The 19798-nt window shown below is 38.6% G+C and overlaps 1 protein-coding gene across 1 annotated transcript in view; it reads right to left on the bottom strand.

Moving 5' to 3' along the window:
- ASAH1 (N-acylsphingosine amidohydrolase 1) overlaps window positions 1–4365 on the bottom strand; it is a 30919-nt gene extending 26554 nt beyond the window's left edge. The window contains exon 1 of the mRNA XM_070757592.1: window positions 4177–4365. Within this exon, the coding sequence (XP_070613693.1) occupies window positions 4177–4242 (66 nt within the window). The 5' untranslated portion in view covers window positions 4243–4365. The remainder of the gene's footprint in view (window positions 1–4176) is intronic.
- Window positions 4366–19798: the final 15433 nt, after the last annotated feature.

Below are 19798 nucleotides of genomic sequence, written 5' to 3'. Positions count from 1 at the left end.
TTGAGACTAGATTTAGATTTAGATTTAATTGGATTTGTATGCCGCCCCTCTCTGAGGACTCGAGGCGGCTCACAGCATGTACAGAAAAACAGGAAACAATAATAACAATCCAATTTATACCTTAAAAAACAATCTTAAAATTCTAATTAAAAAGCTATACATATCATTCATTCAACAGTCAAACTAAAGCATTCATTGGTCAAGGGGGAAGATCTAAAGAATCCCAGGCCGGGCGGCAAAGATAAATTTTTAAACTTTTTTTGGAAGACGATTAGGATAGGGGCAGTACGAATCTCCGGGGGGGAGCTGATTCCAGAGAAGGCTCTTCCCCTAGGTCCTGCCAGCCGACATTGTTTGGTCAATGGGATCCTAAGGAGACCAACTCTGTGGGACCTCACTGGTCGCTAGGATTTGTGCGGCAGAAGGCGGTCTCAGAGATAGTCTTGTCCTATTCCATGTAGGGCTTTATAGGTCATAACCACCACTTTGAATTGTGACCAGAAACAAATTGGTAGCCAATGCAGTCCGCGGAGTGATGGTGAGATGTGGGCATTTCTTGGAAGGCTCAAGACTGATCGCACGGCTGCATTTTGGATGAGCTGAAGTTTCCGAACTACAATGGGCTTAGGAATGAAATGCTCCCGGTTCGCTTGTGCCTGTTGGTAGTCAGAGAGCTGGTAACAAAGGAAGCACGAGGTTCTGCCCACCCACCAAGACACTGACATGTGGGTTCTTTTACCCTGCCCATGCACAAAGCGTGCTGTGCATGCGCAGAGGGTAAAAGAACCCAAATGGCGGCGTCCTTTGCAACTGGCTGTCCAATGACCAACAGGCAGGAGCGAAGTGGGAACATTTCACCCTTGAATGTGCTGCCAGAAATTAGATTATATCTATGGCATGGAGTTTGGCGCCTATTTTCTAGAAGACAAGCCATTTGTAGCAGTGACATCTCTAATTGTATATCATTTTATATATGGCTCGTGTATCTTTTATATATTATTCCTTACAGGTAAGCAAAACTCTGCATTATATTATTAGTATTATTCAAGAAATTAAGTATTAATGAATATAAAACATAAAGAAAGGCCAGGTAAGCAAGAAATAGGCAGATAAAGTAATATTCTAAGTATGTTGGAAGGTACAGTATTTGTTGCCAAAATGAGAGAAAGACATCTCAAATAATAACATGCAAGGAAATAAATTATTAATCAAGGTAATTTCATATTTCTAAAATATACAGTGAGAAATACAGCAACATCAAAGATGCATCCAGAAAAGTACAATCTCATTAAATTTGAAGTTACTCAGATACTCCCTGTTTCCAATTATATACTCTGGATTTTGTGAAATATTAAATATCTGGTATATGCTGTATTGTACTACTGTATGTTTGCTTCCTGAACTGAGATATGATCCTTTTCTCTTCTGTTCTTAAGTACAAACAAACCACAAAACTCTTCATTAAACTAATCTTTATTAATACTTCACTACACTACTGTCCCAATTCACCTGATCTGTGGATAGATGACAGGAAATAAAATAAGAAAAATTGCAGTTGCATATCCCTGAAAATGGGCACACGGAGTATCATTATATATCCCCAGATGGGCCATTAATATGTTGGCATTTCAACCGAAAATGTTACTATCAAAACCATTCTGGCAATATTACCAAAAAGATAAAAGAAACAGAAATTTTATGAATCATAAAACAGCTGCAAGTTTAATAATTGTTCTCTCTCAACATGTTAGAAGTTTCACATAATTAGAAATAATTTGTATGCATGTAAAAAATAAAATACTTTTGTTTTTCTATGGGCTACAAGTAAAATAGTCCATGAGAACTTTAGAAACCAAATTAGGCTAAAAATAAATGCTTAAATCCAACTAAGAATCTGAACAAGCACTAAATCATCTGAAAAATTTAAGATGCAATAGCAAAGTCAGAGGAAAAAAGTTAAAAGATGATGAAAATCCCAACTGAATTTTGCCAGCATGGATTGGAAAAGGCCATAAACATTTTTAAAAGATATGAGAGCTAATCTCTTCCAATTTGGTTGATGGCATATAATCCCAGTAAATACTGTATTTATGAACAAGATACATGCAAAGGGAAGTCTCTCTTGTAATCAGGCAATGAAGCAGAGAAGTAATACAGTATTTCAATTTCTCTTCTATACTGAGTAAAATGGGAAGTTTAAAGTGAAATCGACTGTTAGAATATGAGGATAGTCACTGAAATAAATGGGCAAATTGTTCAGGTTGATGAGTAGAACTTTACTACTAAATGTGTTTAATTTGGTGTTTAAGAAGACTATTTTGCACTAGGGTGTTTTGCATTTATATAAATTCACATTTCAATATTTCTGAAGGCTGACAAGCAACCTGCAAACTGTCTACCTAACCTTGTGATTACTATAAACTTCAGCCCAATCCTTTTTTGCCAGTCAATTGAAAGTTAGGAAAAGTCAATCTGACTAACAAGGTCCACCTTTGAATAAAACTTTAAAGACTTCTTACTACAGCCTTTCCTAACATCTCTGACATTCTTCAGATTTGTTGACTTACAACTCCTTCACCAGGAAAAACAAGAAATGACCAGGTTTACTGGAGGCAAATGTTTTCCACACCCTATTTAAGGATCATCAAGCTGCTCTTGTTTGTCTTAAATGTATGGCATAAGTTTGTTTTCTCCAACTCTCTTATAAAATGGGATCTTATTTTTTCCACATGAATTAAGCCATTACTGGATGAACTATAACCTGCTTTCCTATCTAGAAAAAGCATCGCTTGAGCTTTCAGTTCCTCACAATTTATGACTAGGGAAGGTCAGTGTTATTTTCCTGGTCAAAACATTGCAATAATTTCCCAATGGTTTTTTTTTCTCGTTTCAAAACTCCCTTTCCCCTCCAACTTTTGAATCTAATACAAAGCCTTGGGATCTCCTGGTTTTAATGAACTCACCATAAATACTTTTTTTTAAAAAATGAGGCCAAAGTTGGTCTGACATATATATAATTTTTCTCCAACATAGAATAAAAACATATATTTCAAACACTACACCAATGATTGTTATCAAACATTTAGGGTTTTTTTCTTTTTCTTTTTTTTTAACTTTCTTGTAGTTATTCAGTGGAGGCTCTTGTGACTCTTTCTTCCTCTAAAGGATTCTACAAACTTATAATATCTTATACACTGCTCAAAATAATAAAGAGAACACTTAAACAATACAATTCCAAGTAAATCAAACTTCTGTGAAATCAAACTGTCCACTTAGGAAGCAACACTGATAGACAATCAATTTCACATGCTGTTGTGCACATTCAACTTTGCACAGAGCAAAGTATTCAATGAGAATATTTCCTTCATTCATATCTAGGATGTGTTATTTCAGTGTTCCCTTTATTTTTTTTGAGCAGTATATATTCTTATACCTCTTCTCCATCCAGTATTAAAACATTACATTAACCTATATCCTAATCATTGCTCATTGACTACACATCTTAATTTTATCTTACATATCTGTTAAACTGATTATTACAATAACTAATTATCTTGTTATGCATAACTGAATAACAATGTCCTCCCCCCACCACAAAACCCCTCCCTTCCCCCTCCAAGCCTTGGGATCTCCTGGTGGCGTTAATGAGCTCACCAAAAATACTTTTTGTTCAATCAGGCCAAAGTTGGCTTTTGCAAGTTGGCTATGTCAGAGCAGGCCCCCTGAAAGTAATGACTGCAACTTCCCGATTTCACTGGGTCTTTCTTAAGTCTGAATAAATCTGGAACAAATCTAGCATCTCTGGACTTCTTCTTTTTAAAAATGTATTGGTATTTTCATTCTTAGAACAATTCTAGTTCTTACAACGTAGAAACTTTCGCCTACTTTCAATCCCGGAGCCGGGACATATCTGGACTTCAACTCCCAGAATTCCCCAGCCAGCATTCGCTGGCTGGGGAATTCTGGGAGTTGAAGTCCAGATATCTTCAAGTTGCCAAGGTTGGGAAACACTGCCCTAATCCACCCGGCAACGCTTTCCAGAGTTTCCCCCTTGCCCTCCGCTTCCCTCTCCAGCACCGCAACAGGACTAAGCTCCCTTCTCGCTATATAGGAAGAGCCGTCCAGGGCTTGAGAAGCAGAGAGAGGGGAAAAGGGGCGGCTCTCCTCGGGACTCACCGGATCCGAGGCTCGTACGGCCAACAAAGCCGCGGCCAGAACCGCTACGGACACCCAAGCACGCATCTCGTCCTTCCAGCTGATCAAATCCAATTGCTCCTGCCGCTGCTCAGGAGGTTAAAAACAGGCTGCTCCGGCACGTGACTTCCACTCGGGGGCAGCCGCTCTTTCATGTGACTCGCTGCTCGGAATTTACCAAACAGGTCGAGAGGGAAGCGACTTTGACTCGGAACGTACCATTCAGCCGAGAAGTGGGGATGGAGTTGCTCCCTGCTAGGGTGATTTGGTGCAAAAAGTGGTATTCGTGTGAGGATTCCCGGCTCTATATTATGTGTATTCTAGAATAGAATAGAATAGAATAGAATTCTTTATAGAATAGAATTCTTTATTGGCCAAGTGTGATTGGACACACAAGGAATTTGTCTTGGTGCATATGCTCTCAACGTACATAAAATAAAATATACATTTGTCAAGAATCATGTGGTACAACACTTAATGATTGTCACAGGGTACAAATAAGCAATCAGGAAACAATCAATATTGATATAAATCGTAAGGATACAAACAAGTTATCCTATGCCCAAAAGATATTATATAGAAATTTCTTAGAAATTATGTTCAAAAAATAACTTTCTTAATATTCTAGAGGAGAGTGCATGGATTGCTTAAAAATAGAATATAATAGAATAGAATATAATTCTTTATTGGCCAAGTGTGATTGGACAAACAACAAATTTTTCTTTGGTGCATATGCTCTCAGAAAACATAAAAAGACAAGATACATTAATCAAAAATCATAAGATACAACACAATGATAGTCATAGGGTACAAATAAGCAATCAGGAAACTGATTAATATATTAATATATTAATATAAATCATAAGGATACAAGCAACAAGTTACAGTCATACAGTCAAGTGGGAGATGATGGGTGATAGGAATGATGAGAAGACATAGTAATAATAATGCAGCCTTAGTGATAGTTTGACAGTGGTGATGGAATTGTTTAGCAGAGTGATGGCATTCAGGAAAAAAAACTGTTCTGGTGTCTAGTTGTCATGGTATGCAGTGCTTTATAGCATTGTTTTGAGGGTAGGAATTGAAACAATTTATGTCCAGTATGTGAGAGGTCACTAAATATTTTCACCACCCTCTTTTTTGACTCACGCAGTCAAAATGTTTGGGCCATATAAGTATCCAGATTCAAAACCATATAGACCTTTATAGGAATGACCACCACATTGAATAAACCAACTAAGATATTCAGCTTGCATAGTAAAATGGCAATTCTACGGGTAACCACTGTAAGAAGAATTGGCTCGAGTCCACATCTGGGAGAAATGAATTAGTACTGCTGAATTAAGAGAGAAGCCAGCTGCTTGAAAAGGAAGTTCTTTTTATTGGTGATCAGAAGAGACTTCAGCTATTGCTTCTGGAACAGCTGAGAAAACAGTCTGGTGAGTGGATGGACTTTTATGTGGTTCTACGGCTTTGTGATTTATATGCCAAGCTTTGTTATAAAATGCACTTTAGTCTGTGCTTGAAGGTGCCCTTTTAGTATTCTAATTATTCTTGCCTGGCTGACTCCCATGGCTGACACGTCATGCCCTGACCTTGAGGTTGGGTGTAAACTTAAATGCGATTGTTTTTGTATCCTTAACCTGCTCTGTTTCGGCCACTTATGAAAGTAGCAGGCAGTAGCACTTTGCTTACGAATGGAGTTGTCTGGATACTGATTGTCAATTCACAAGGAACACTCTGCCTTTGTGAATGGATACAAAAGTATACAAAAGCCATCTTCTATTTTGGGGAGACTGCTCCCCAGCTGATTTTCCTTTTGGAAAATGGGTGGGCTCCCTACACCACTAAGTATGCACGTCACTGTATTCTCAATCAACTAATTACTCTAGGTGATCTTCAAGGGTAGCTCATATAAAACAAATTGCAGTAATTTAATCAAAAGATGACAATTCACGAGGGATCAACCTCCGTGCTATTGTTTCCAAGGAGCCCAATCTCATCAAGAAACATACCATTTTAATACCACTTTATAAGGCCTTGGTAAGGCCACACTTGGAATACTGCATTCAGTTTTGGTTGTCATGATGCAAAAAGGATATTGAGACTCCAGAAAAAGTGCAGAGAAGAGCGACAAATATGATTAGGGGACTGGAGGCTAAAACATATGGAGAACGGTTGCAGGAACTGGGCATGGCTAGTTTAATGAAAAGAAGGACCAGGGGGGACATGACAGCAGTGTTCCAATATCTCAGGGGTTACCACAAAGAAGAAGGAGTCAACCTATTCTCCAAAGCACCTGAGGATAGAACAAGAAGCAACGGGTAGAAACTAAACAAGGAGAGAAGTAACTTAGAACTAAAGAGAAATTTCCTAATAGTTAGAACAATTAAGCATTGGAACAGCTTGCCTCCAGAAACTGTGAATGCCCCAACATAGGAAGGTTTTAATCAGATGTTGGATAACCATCTGTCTGAAGGGTTTTTTAATCTAATATTTAAAAAATATCTAAAACCCCATTATTTTAAAAAACATACAACACAAGCATACCATACATAATAATAATAATAATAACAACAACAATAATAATAATATTTTATTTACAGTCAAAGACCATCAATATAATATTAATAATAATTAAAAGGGAAAAGAACAGGAAACAGGACTTTTGACTGAGCAACCAAGATTGACCCATTGTAACTATACAAGAGATGTACATATCTCTCTATGAAGGCACACATTTGCGACGAATCCCCGCTGCTGCTGCGCAGAATCTGGCCACCTGTGCCGTAATCCTGGCCTGCTCATCCCCAAGCAACCATCGGAGATAGGCAACGTCCGAGCGCCCCGGATATCCCTCAATAAGTGGTAGAATATGCTTTCTCCTAATGTCAGTGTAAAAGGAGCATCTCAGGAGCATGTGTCCCTCAGTCTCCACCTCTCCTGAGCCACAAGGGCAAAATCTTTCAGTGGCTGGAGTTCCCTTGTACTTGCCGTACAAAATGGTGGATGGAAGCGCACGGCACCATACAAGAGCAAATGCCTTTCGATGGCTTGCTGACTCTAGCTGTCCCATGGAATCTTGCAGGAGCCACAACATATCTAGTGGCATCTGGGGCCAGAAATAGCAGAGGTCTACCCAAGTCCTCCTGCCTCTCGATGTCCTCCACCCTTTGTCACAAGGTCTGTCCTGCTAGATCATAGTTCATCTCGAGTATTAAAGCTGGAGAGAAGCCTAATTTGAAGATTGAACTCAATGGCCTTAATCCATGAGGAGGAACATTCATCGTGAAGGATTAACGGAGCAGACTGCTCTGTCTGAAGGGTTTCCTGCCTAAGCAGGGGGTTGGACTAGAAGACCTCCAAGGTTCGTTCCAGCTCTGTTGTTGTTGTTGTTGTTAGTGCAGTTTTGAAATCAGTGAACCTCTGAATTTAGTTATTCCATTTTATTTGACTGGGCCTCCCCTCCCCCCATGCAAACCCTATACCCGGTACCAGTTATGATTTCCAGCATGTCTTCCAAGGAGCCAAGGAGATGTATCACTGGCATATTGATCACCCTTCATCCTCTACTGGCAGATGACCTCCTCCAGAAGATGCAGGTAGATGTTGAACAGGAAAGGGCAGACTGAATCCTGGAGCAACCAGAAGTGCCTGTGGTCTGAATTCCATTCCCCTACCCATCATACACACTTTAATAGTGATATTGAGTGGGAGGATAAAGAAATACACTGATCATTGCCCTGAAACTGCCCCACATAAATCTATAAAATAGCACTAATGGTCCAGACACCACATTGGGGCTATGTAAATTATGTTAGTATCTTTTGCACAGTAAAGAAATGAATAATGGAAGAAAAGTATGGTCATTAAGAAGCTACAATTATGATTATGTGCGTGTTATATTGCTAAAATCAGTTTTAATGCAGTGCTTTACAGAATATTATTTATTTATTTATTTGTTCGATTTCTAGGCCGCTCTTCTCCTGAGACTCAGGGCAGTTTACAACACATTATGAGATGGAAGTGGGAATTTAATAGAATAACTAAACAAGGTCATCCTCTGTACTACACACTTCATTTGATCTGTATATGACTAGACTGTCTAACTGATCTCCCCCCCCCCAATGTACTGTAGCACAATTGTGTTTCCTGCCCAAATCTCTAGATTTTTTTTGTTTGTAGTGATCAAAACACTTGCAATTGGTAAACCAACTAGAATGATCACTTAAATTGCTAAAGCTAATGTTGTTTCATAGGATAGGAGAATAACAGAACAGAATAACCCATTTGGAAGGGACTTTGGAGATATTCTAGTTCAACCACCTTCTCAGGCAGGAAACCCTATATCATTTCAGACAAATCGTTGTCCAATCTCTTTTTATAAACCTGCGGTGTTGGAGCATTCATGATTTCTGGAGTCATTCCATGATTAATTGTTCTATCAGGAAATTTACTTTGGAGAAATTTGGGGAACAGCATCTGGATAGATAATGAATTAATTCTAAGACATTGAAAAATATTCTTTATCAAAATATTTCTGGGTCTATATTAGCTATATATACCCAGGAGGGGTCTATATTAATTCTCTGGTAGTTCCTCTTAGAAAAATCAAATGGAATTTTCATGAAAACAGATATAGGTTCTAGGCTAGACCTAATAATGATGCACACCTGATCATAGTCATTTAGCTTTTATTAATCTCAAAGCAAAATTACCGATGTTGAAGGATGTGATGATGAGGAAGGATGATTTTGATGAAGTTGCTATAGTAAAGTATACCAAAATGGAATAGGTTCCAAATGCTGCTATACAGACAGTACTGAAATAGGCATCATTCTGTAAATGCATACTGAATCTGTTGAATTCAAAGGATTTATCTTAGTTTAAAAAAATAAAAACGCTACTTGAATTATTTGAATTAGTGCACTTTGCATAAATAAAAAAATAAATAAATAAATAAATAAATAAATAACAAATGAAGAAGAGACAAAAATCTCCATTGTTAGATTCTTAAAAAATATAAAACAACCTGCCCATTTTAAAGCTAAACTATTTGGTAGAGGAGACTAGCTTTAAAAAAAAAATACAGCACAGCTTGATGATAGCCATTCACTATCCACATTTCACCATATAATACACACACATGTATATATGTATACATACACACGCACATGCACACACATCAAACTAGGCTGTTTCTGGATTCATTTAGTATGAAGTTTCTTGGATAAATTTGGTGTTACCATATTCTCTTAGAATTTTTAAGGTACTGTATATTGTATTTTGATGTGTATGAATAAACATCAAACATTTTAGTATTTTTTTAATTCTTAACTGACTGGAGGACTCCTTTTCTGCGAAACCAGCTGTCCCAGATAAACCAAACGGAAAACATAACAAGGTGGTTCAAGAATTTTAGGGCATCTGTGAAGACAGAGTCTTTACTTATAATTAATTCCATGTGTGTATTCTAATGTTGGTTAACCTATTTTCCAAAGCACCCAAGGGTAGGACATATTTTCCAAAGCATTCATAGGTGAACTGTGTGTTTTGATTGAAGCAATATAAAATGCAAAAACTTCCTATGAATTGAAAGCTATAATTCTACTGATGCAACCTAAATATGCAGGGTTTTTTTTTCTTTTAAGCCCACCATTGCTGATTCATATTCATATTGTAATCAACTTCTGTTCCATTAACCTTTCCACCAGTTGTGTTAGTAAGGCAATCATTCCCCTTCCTGTACTGCGTTTTGATTACTTTTTCCTAAGTGAAATACTTTGTAGGGATGAAATTATGGTAACACTGCTACTAGTTGCAATTTGGAAGAAAAAGAAGCAAGAAGAGGGATGGGTCGGATGGCAGATAAGCATTGCTATTATTTCTGTGGGTAACATTTCTCCGCCACTAAATTATTTTATATCACAATAACTGTATAAAACCAGGTGCATAATACAGCTGTCCATTTTGATTTGATCACGGTATACAGAAACAAAGTTTCCCCAAAGATGAGATAGAATGAAAATGAATATGAACATGAAAATTGTTTAAACACAATCACTCTTTTTTTTAATAAGACTTCCAAAATAAAGGATATTAAAGGATTGCTGTGAATAAGTTGGAATTTAACTTTATTATTATTAATATATATCTATAAACATATGAAATCATAGCTGTCAGTTCTTTAGCTGGTCTTGGTGTTCATATGCACTGAATTCTTTGCAAGAACTTTAGGTTGTTATAATGTATGAACAAGTAGTGTGGCCTTTTATAATTGACAGATGGGACATTTCTAAATGCTGCCCAACTCTTCCAAGATTACCATGACTAGTTTATTCCATAATCTTTCAGTTTCAATTTTCAGATCTTGATACGTTGAGATCTTATCCAATTCTTTTTATTATATTCTATTGTCTCCCAGAATCGCTACCAGGACCTATTTCTTTTTAATTCTCCACACTTTTCTTGTTGTCAACCATAATTAAATTTGGTGTGTTATGAGTTAATGCTTGTATTTTGAAAACCCACAATATTTTAACTTGTTCATCCTAAAGTACTAGATGTACTCAGCTCAATGCAAGATCACGCAAACTAATTATAAACAGCAACATAACATGGTTGCCAAAATGAATCACTGAAGCATCTGCAAAAAATATCATATACCAGTAGCAAAAAAATTGGTGGGAATCATATTGAAAATGAGCAAGTTAAAAGTCTTCAGCACTGGCTGGGTGGTGGGAAGCTGAAGAAGCTTCTTGGATGAGAAGCAAAATGTCTTCAATGAAAAAACAGAAAGCCCAGTTGCCTCTTGAAAAAGCACCTTTGGGACAACTATGATCTATATGACCGAGAATCTCCATAGACTTTTAACTTGCTCATTTTCAATATGATTCCCAACAATTTTTTTGCTACTGGTATATGAGATTTTTTGCAGATGCTTCAGTGATTCATTTTGGCAACCATGTTATGTTGCTGTTTATAATTAGTTTGCATGATCTTGCATTGAGCTGAGTACATCTAGTCTTTGATGTACAATCTTTTCTTCAGTAACTGAAATTATTTCTATGAAGAACAAAAGCACTTGTGGTCTGTAACCAAAAGTGTGGCTCCTGAAGAACCCCTATGGTCACGTGATCACAATTTGGGTGTTTGGCAATCTACACACCCTTATGACCTATTGTAGCAATGCTGCAACTGCTTCCACCCACATATCTTCTCCCATCTTGTCCTGCTGGGTCCCTTGGGACTACTTCTCAATCAGCTGAGCCCAAAGGCTCGAGTCTGCTGCTCAAACTGCTGAGCCTCACATGTTGGGCCTTCTTCTCCCCCATCAGCCTTGATCTACTTCCCTCTTCTGAAAATAGCTTTTTGGAAAGAAATTGTATGAAAGAGGTATGGTTGTTTCTTTTAATAGTGGCTTTTATACATTTTTAACGTTTTAATCGCCTTATTATTTATTGTGTTTATTTTATCATTGTGAACCGCCCTGAGTCCGCGAGCAGAAGGGCGGCCTATACATTGAATAAAGTAAATAAATAAATGCACCATGAAGCCGGCCCATACAGAAGTCATTTCATGTTATCCCAGAGTGGGAGCCATTTTAGAACTGGCCACAATTCTCTTCATCCATCTTGTTTCCGGATGGTATGAAGTGATCTCTTGTAAAAAGCTGCATGGGGTGGATTGGCTACTTCTCTTTTGGAAAATAAATTTCTAAAGATTGTCTTTTGGAAAGAGAATTAGCTGCTTTTTACAGAGACCACTTCCCACTATTCAGGAAGCAACTACAGTATACCATTCTCACCATTCGCCTGGTGCAGCAGTTGTGGCCCTACCTGGACCGGGAGTCACTGCTCACAGTCACTCATGCCCTCATCACCTTGAGGTTCGACTACTGTAATGCTCTCTACATGGGGCTACCTTTGAAAAGTGTTCGGAAACTTCAGATCATGCAGAATGCAGCTGCGAGAGCAATCATGGGCTTCCCTAGGTATGGCCATGTTACACCAACACTCCGCAGTCTGCATTGGTTGCCGATCAGTTTCCGGTCACAATTCAAAGTGTTGGTTATGACCTATAAAGCCCTTCTTGGCACTGGACCAGAATATCTACGGGACCGCCTTCTGCCGCATGAATCCCAGCGGCCGGTTAGGTCCCACAGAGTTGGCCTTCTCCGGGTCCTGTCGACTAAACAATGTCGGTTGGCGGGGTCCAGGGGAAGGGCCTTCTCTGTGGTGGCCCTGGCCCTCTGGAACCAGCTCCCCCCCAGAGATTATGACTGCCCCCACCCTCCTTGCCTTTCGTAAACTTCTTGAAACCCACCTCTGCCGTCAGGCATGGGGGAACTGAGACATCTCCCCTTGCCTATGTAGTTTTACGTATGGCATGTTTGTATGTATGCTTTTTATAGAATGGGTTTTTTAGGTTTTTTAATGTAAAATTGTTATTTTAGACTTTGATGTTAGATTTATCACTGTATATTGTTTTTTATCACTGTTGTGAGCCACCCCGAGTCTATGGAGAGGGGCAGCATACAAATCTAATAAATAGAAATAATAATAATAACAACTTCTTTTTCTCCTGAGGGATGGCTCAAATGCCGCCCATGTCCAGGAGGTGGCCTCTGGTTGAAGACAATGTGTGACACATCAGCTGGGTACTCTTTGGGAAAGGTAATCTTTGGAAGAGGTGAGTGCAGTAAGATGTTTAGTAAGTGTTCTGAGGCTGCTTTAGGAGCCCTAAATTCTCCCCACATAATCTAAAACTAAAGCTACCCAGGGAGCCCCAGCACCAAGAAATAAAGCTGAACTTCAAGCATTCCTGGGACTTCTAAATTTTTATGCCTTGTTTTTAACCACACAAGGCAACAGTAGCTGAACCACTACATCGATTGCTGGACTTCGGAGCACCACAGGTTTGGGGCAAGCAAGAAGAAACAGCTTTTAAATCTGTCAAACAATTACTGCTATCCAATGCTGTTCTTTCACAACACGGTAAAAACCTTCTAATTGTACTAGCTTGTGATGCATCTCCTTAAGGGCTACGTTTTAAGCCATGGATTAACTCAGTGTTTCCCAACCTTGGCATCTTGAAGAGATCTGGACTTCAACTCCCAGAATTCCCCAGCCAGCAAAAGCTGGCTGGAGAATTCTTGGAGTTGAAGTCCAGATCTCTTCAAGTTGCCAAGGTTGGGAAACACTGGATTAACTAATGCCTCTGAAGTGCCTATAGCTTGTGTTACTGTTCCAATAAAGGTTATTTGAGTTACAGTCTTTCATCTCACCTCAGTTACTACCCCATCAGCTATTAAACATAGAAAGGTGTAATGAGGGAGGAGCCCAAGAGTGTGGGACCCAGAGGGACAGGAAACAATGCAAGAGATACCTCAGTGGGTGGAAGGAGGCCTGATGCAGGTCAGTTATAAGCCGGAGAAATGGTACAATGTGGTCCTGAGCCAGGCCACCCAAGGCCGCCTACACTTCCTGATTTAATTTAATTTAATTTAATTATTTAGATTTGTATGCCGCCCCTCTCCGCAGACTGATGTATCACCCTCCATTTAAGGACTACAATGAGAAAGGCTTTGCGGTTCACCTTTCAACCACTTTGCGGTTCACCTTTCAACCACTTTGCGGTTCACCTTTCAACCACTTTGCAGTTCACCTTTCACAGCTTCAGTGCATCGCGGGTTGCTGAAAGACCCAGAAGTGAGCGTGGGTGGCGGCGGTTTTGCTCAAGTTGGACCTTCTCCCCTAACTTGAGCAGTAATGAATGGAGGGTAGGCTGCTTTAAAGGCTTGCAGCTGAGTTAGCCAGTCCTGGTGGCATCAGGGGGAGGGGCTGGGGCTAACTCAGCGGCATGCCTGCCTTGTCCCTGCCAGAGCGGAGCCTCAGGGAGCCCCTCGCAAGGATTCCCAGAGAGAGAGAGAGAGAGACAGAGAGACGAGAGGTAAAGAGGGGAGGGGAGGGACAATGTTTGGGGGAGAGAGAGAGAGAAAATCCTACTTTGCAGATTTTAATTTATTGCGGGTGGTCCTGGAGCGTAACCCCCGTGATAAATGAGAGATCGCTGTAGTGGCTATTAAGCAAGGTGATCAAGTGAGGAACTTTCTAAATCCAAACCATTGCAACGACCATAATCTCAGGCTCAAATGTAGTAAGTTGAAGGGTACCTGTATATGATGTACTGTTTCCTCTGTTTCTTTCCTTGAATCATCAGATTTTTCCTCACTGAAAATGAATGATTATTAATATGGATTATTAATTGCTATTTCTCATTGTCTGCCAGCTTGTCCAATTTCTTAAGTGGACCATATAAAAATACTAAGGTACAATCTTGGCCTAATCCCCAGAATATTTTTTTCAGGATTGCCTTTCGTGATTGAAATTTTTACTGTTTGAAAAATTAGATGTTCCCATTGCAGGTTTTGTGTGGTAACTGATGAAAATGAAGCTAGTTTTTCGGTAATTGCCAATAACTCTATTTTATCTGTCTGCTTCAGAAATTCTGTTTAGCATTTTTCTTTTTCTAATTCTTGGGTCATGGCATGGGTACACGAAAATTTGTCAGCTGCTTCTGGATTTCTTTCATTTTATTCTGTGCACTATTATCTTTAAAATAATACTTTAATACATATCTTAATTTTGTTGTGGTCCTTGGTTAAAGCAACAATTCAATTCAATTCAATTTATTAGATTTGTATGCCGCCCCTCTCCGAAGACTCGGGGCGGCTCACAACAATAATAAAAACAATATTCCAGCGAAAAACAAATCTAATATTAAAAAGCACATAAAATCCTATCATATTTAAAAAAGCAAACAACGTATACATACCCAAACATAAATATAAAAAAGCCTGGGGGAAAGGTGTCTCAACTCCCCCATGCCTGGTGGTATAGATGGGTCTTGAGTAATTTACGAAAGACAAGGAGTTGGGGGGGCAGTTCTAATCTCCGGGGGGAGTTGATTCCAGAGGGCTGGGGCTGCCACAGAGAAGGCTCTTCCCCTGGGGCCCGCCTTAATTATGTTTTTTTGAACATAATCATAATATATTTCTGAAAACATCAGAAGAGAGAATAATGAATATCCTTATTTTTCCATATTTAATTATAAACAATGCATTTTTTTAAAAAAACTGTTCAATACATTCAAACTATTGTTTGTCAGACAGACAAACTAGGTCACCCAAACAATATATTAAAAAATAAAAACCACTTTGCTACACCCATCTGTTCTTCCACAAGCATTATGTAGTGAACAATCCAGTGATAAGAAATTGGATTTTTGGTGAAGGCACTCCCTTAGATTGCTAAAGGAGGGTGTGAAAGGATAATAATGCTTTTTCTACATTAGCCAACTCCTATATGTAGGTGGTATGCATTGATTAAAAAGTGATACAATCAAACAGGATGTTATGATGGTTCTTTTCTCAATCAGCCAGATGTTTAAATTGGATTTGACATTTTTTTGTCCATCTATTGAGTCCTTCCCAAGAACCTAGGCAGATGTTGATGTTTGGTTGTGTTTAAGGTATTTTGCAGAATATAAGCTGTTCTGAGTAAAGCCAACCAATTATGATTTTGTCAATGTTGATAATATTCATGTGGTATTCTAGCTGTTTTGGGATTGCACCCAAGGTGGCTATTACTATTGGTACTATCTTTGCTTCTTCTTTTTTTTGGCCACAGTCGTTCTATTTCTACTTATAGGTCTTTTGTTACCTTTTCCAGTTATTTATTTTTATCAGATTTATTTGTGCCCATAGTTCATAGTTCATGTTTATGAAGAAAAGATCAATGCAAAAGATTTAATTCCTCAAGCGTACCCCAAAGGAAATAACTAATTCATAATTAGAAAAATTAGCATATCAGTGACGAATTGAGCAAACACCTGTTCAAAATGAACACGTGAAAGTGAAAAGGTGGAACGGATATGGATGAAAATGACATGCTTTTTCATTTATTTAAATTCAAAGATAAAAACTTAAGATACCAATTTCCCTCTCTAAAACGAGACACTGACTAGATCAGAACTCAATCTGAACTGAGATTTTCCCAGGATAAATATCACTTGGAATGACAAACTATGTGTTAACTGTTTTGCAAGCAGCGACATTACACAATTTTTTTTCATAACTAATTCAAATTAGAACTGTAGCTAATTTTTACAGTATGAGAAATACACATTTTGGAAGCTGGCTTATCTTGAAGTTCATTCTGTTCTAATCCCGTCATAAATTGTGCAATTCACTCTGTAGCATGTTTGGAAAGATAATTTCCTTGCATGCTATTTTACTGATCAACGATGTAGTCTGTGTATTTTTACTCAGCCATAACCACCTCTTTGTTTAGTGGGATTTATTAATGGGGAAGGTGTACCCAGGTGCACAAGCTTCGCCAGTCTGTACATATTTTGCATAATCTCCTAACGTTCTTTTGAAACATTTGAATTCTAAAGGTGAGGAATCTGAAAATGTGGAAAAATATAAGACACTAAAGCTTGAAAACAGAAATACAGACCTTCCAAACAATGACAGGATTTGTTTGAACTGAATGTTTCTGGTAAAATAGTAAACTTTGATAGGCATTTTATGAAATGCAGATCACATATATTGGGAGGGTACTAGTGGTAAAACTCCCCTAATATATTTGACATAATAGAAAAATAATATAAAGAAGATGGTGATAATGGGCTAAAATATGTGCCTGTGTATCCAGTATCTCTCTATATAAAAGGGGGTGTATGTATGTATGTATGTATGTATGTATGTATGTATGTATGTATGTATGTATGTATGTTCCAGCATAACTTTGGAACGGCTTGCACAATTTCAACCAAACTTGGTATAGATGATTTACCCTTTGGAAACAAATACTGTGTGTGTGTATGTGGGGGGGGGGGGGTAAGACACCCCTAGCACCCCTCTGTGTTTGTGTCTCTTTCTCTGGAAGGCCTGGGCTGTTAAGGAGAGCAACTGTGACATCCTAGAGCACAGTGGGGGGGGGGGGACGGGACAGGACAGGGATGATGGGCATGGGAGTAGGGAGAAGAAAGGCTCCTCCCAATGGCTCCCTGTCAGAGGCAAACGTCATCCCCTGGTGGATTTGGAGCAAAGTGTCAGGATTGTGGAAAGAGCAGAAAAGAAGAGTGCATAGGAAGGGGAAGAGAAGGCAGGGATGATGGGCATGGGAGTAGGGGGGAAGAAAGGCTCCTCCCAATGGCTCTCTGTCAGAGGCAAACAGCACCTCCTAGTTGATTTGGGACAAAGTACCAGGATTGTAGAAAGTGTGGGAAAGACAAGTGCATGGGAGGGGGAAGGGAGAGGGCAGGGATGATGGGCATGAGAGTAGGGGGAAGAAAGGCTCCTCCCAATCAGACAAATGCTTCGCTGTCTATAAATACCTGAGCAAAGCCAGGTTATCAGCTAGTTTCTTATATATTTGAGCTCTAACATTTTCATAACTGTGTTAAGATCAATTATGAATGGGTAAGTGAAGCTATCTTTTTTTCTGTATGGTTTATCTTTCAATGCAATTTAATTTAATTATGAGAACCTGTTTAGTGTAGTAGTTAAAGGGCTATAAATCAGGAGCCCTCTCTTTAGGCACAAAGCTGGCCGGGTGACCTTGAGTTAGTCAGTCTCTTTCAGCCATAGGAAGCAGGCAATAGCAAACAAGTACTGAAATTTTGCCAGGAAAACTGCAGGGACTTACCAATCACAAGAGTCAACAATGATTCAAAGGCTCAAACATAAAGATCTGTATGTAGTTATCAGATTAGCAGCTCCTGAGAACAGAAATGTACTTCTTCCCAGGTCAGAATTGGAAAAAGCAAATTAGAAGGCATTTCGGGTCTGTGTGGGTGGCTGTCGGCTTTTGTGAAGCAAGGGGACCAAGCTTGCAGAAGTTGCTTCTTTTTGGAAGTGTCTGCATTATGGAAAAGCTTCCTGCTAGAAATCAACTTCACTCACAATTTTTTACTTTTCTCTAAATTTTGGGAGAGCCCAGGTAGAGGTTTCTTCTGTCCAACTCTAGAGGTGTTCTAAGTCTCTGTTTCCTAGCTGGGGAGACAGCATTGTCTGAAGACATTATCATGATCATATGGCCAGCATAAGTATATGCCCCGGTACAAGGAACAGTTACCTTCCCACCAAATTGGTACCTATTTATCTACTCGTATTTGCATGCTTTTTAACAGCTAGATGGAGTCTAGGCCAACTTGCTGTTGCCAACTTGTCATGGGCCAACTCACTACAGGACTATTCAACATGAGGCAAGAGTCACACTAATGTCAAAGAAATGGTAGTACAGAATTATTTTAAATGATTAAATTGAATCCTTGATTTGTCCCATGGTGAGTTGATCCACGGCAAGTCAGCTATAGCAAGTTGTTCCAGTGAATTGGCCACAGAAAGTTGACTGTGAGTTATCCCATTCTGGCTACGCGGGCAGGAGCTGGAGCAAGTCACAATGAAGTTCATCTCATTGTGCAGCGTCCTTGGATCTTGAATCCAAGCTGTCAGATTTGTAGCTGACAAGCTCAGTCTTCAACTGCTGAGTCATTGAACCCCCTTGGACAGCCTATGGAAAATGAAATAACACACTGATTTATTGAGTCTTACTATTGCTTTATATTATGTTTATTTGTTTTTAAATTTAATATCTCCCACTATTTTCAGATTCACTGGTTAACAATACTACAACAATACTACAATCACACATTTACAATATAAATTTAAATACTTTTAATGGACCAGCCCTTGAAGAATTCAATTACAGCCATTGTGGTAATGTTCAAAATACAACCGAGTTCTTGGAATGCCCTAGAATCCTTTTAGTGAAATGCCATTTGTCTTTTAAGCCCAATCCAAAATCTTTAATTTGATATATGACAATTTACATAGTTTAAGTCTAAATTAGCTGTAGTCCTTGACTTATGACCACAATTGAGTCCCAACTTTTCTGTTGTTGAGACAGTTAAATGAATTTTGCTCCATTTTTCTTTCCCGTTAAGTGTATTAGTTAATAACATAGTTGTAAAACTTGACCACATGACCCAACACTGCAACTGTCATAAATATGAACCAACTGTCAAGCATCCAAACTTTGATCACGTGACCATGAGGATGCTGCAACAGTTGTAAATGTGAAAAGTGTCATAAGTCACTTTAGTGCTCTTTTAATTTTGGTCACTAAATGGTAAGTCAAAAAGTACCTGCATATTCAATCTTATTGGACCAACTTTCATGGGTCCTATCCTGCACATGTTCAACATCAACAGCATATTCTCCTTTTGTACCTAATATTTTGGACCTAATATTAAAATTCTATAATATTTGGAAGAGGTTTTAGAACAATTTTATTTGGCTGATAACAGGTGTCAATGACATTAATGGCATGGGGCTTAATTTTATCTGTACTTTGGCTCTTTTTTAAGCCCTCCAGAGCCCTATGTTGTACTATGTATTAGATTTACTTATTTGTGCTTATTTTTTGATAACATTGCATCAACATGTAATACTAATTACAAATATGAAAATATTAAATATGTTAATCTGAGGATTTGCTTCCTAAAGAAATAACTAGGTCGTAGAATAATTTAC

Source organism: Erythrolamprus reginae, chromosome 7, assembly GCF_031021105.1.
Source record: "Erythrolamprus reginae isolate rEryReg1 chromosome 7, rEryReg1.hap1, whole genome shotgun sequence".
NCBI classification, from domain to species: domain Eukaryota; kingdom Metazoa; phylum Chordata; class Lepidosauria; order Squamata; family Dipsadidae; genus Erythrolamprus; species Erythrolamprus reginae.
Note: the sequence above shows the minus strand (reverse complement) of the source record. Positions and strands in the feature narration are given on the sequence as shown.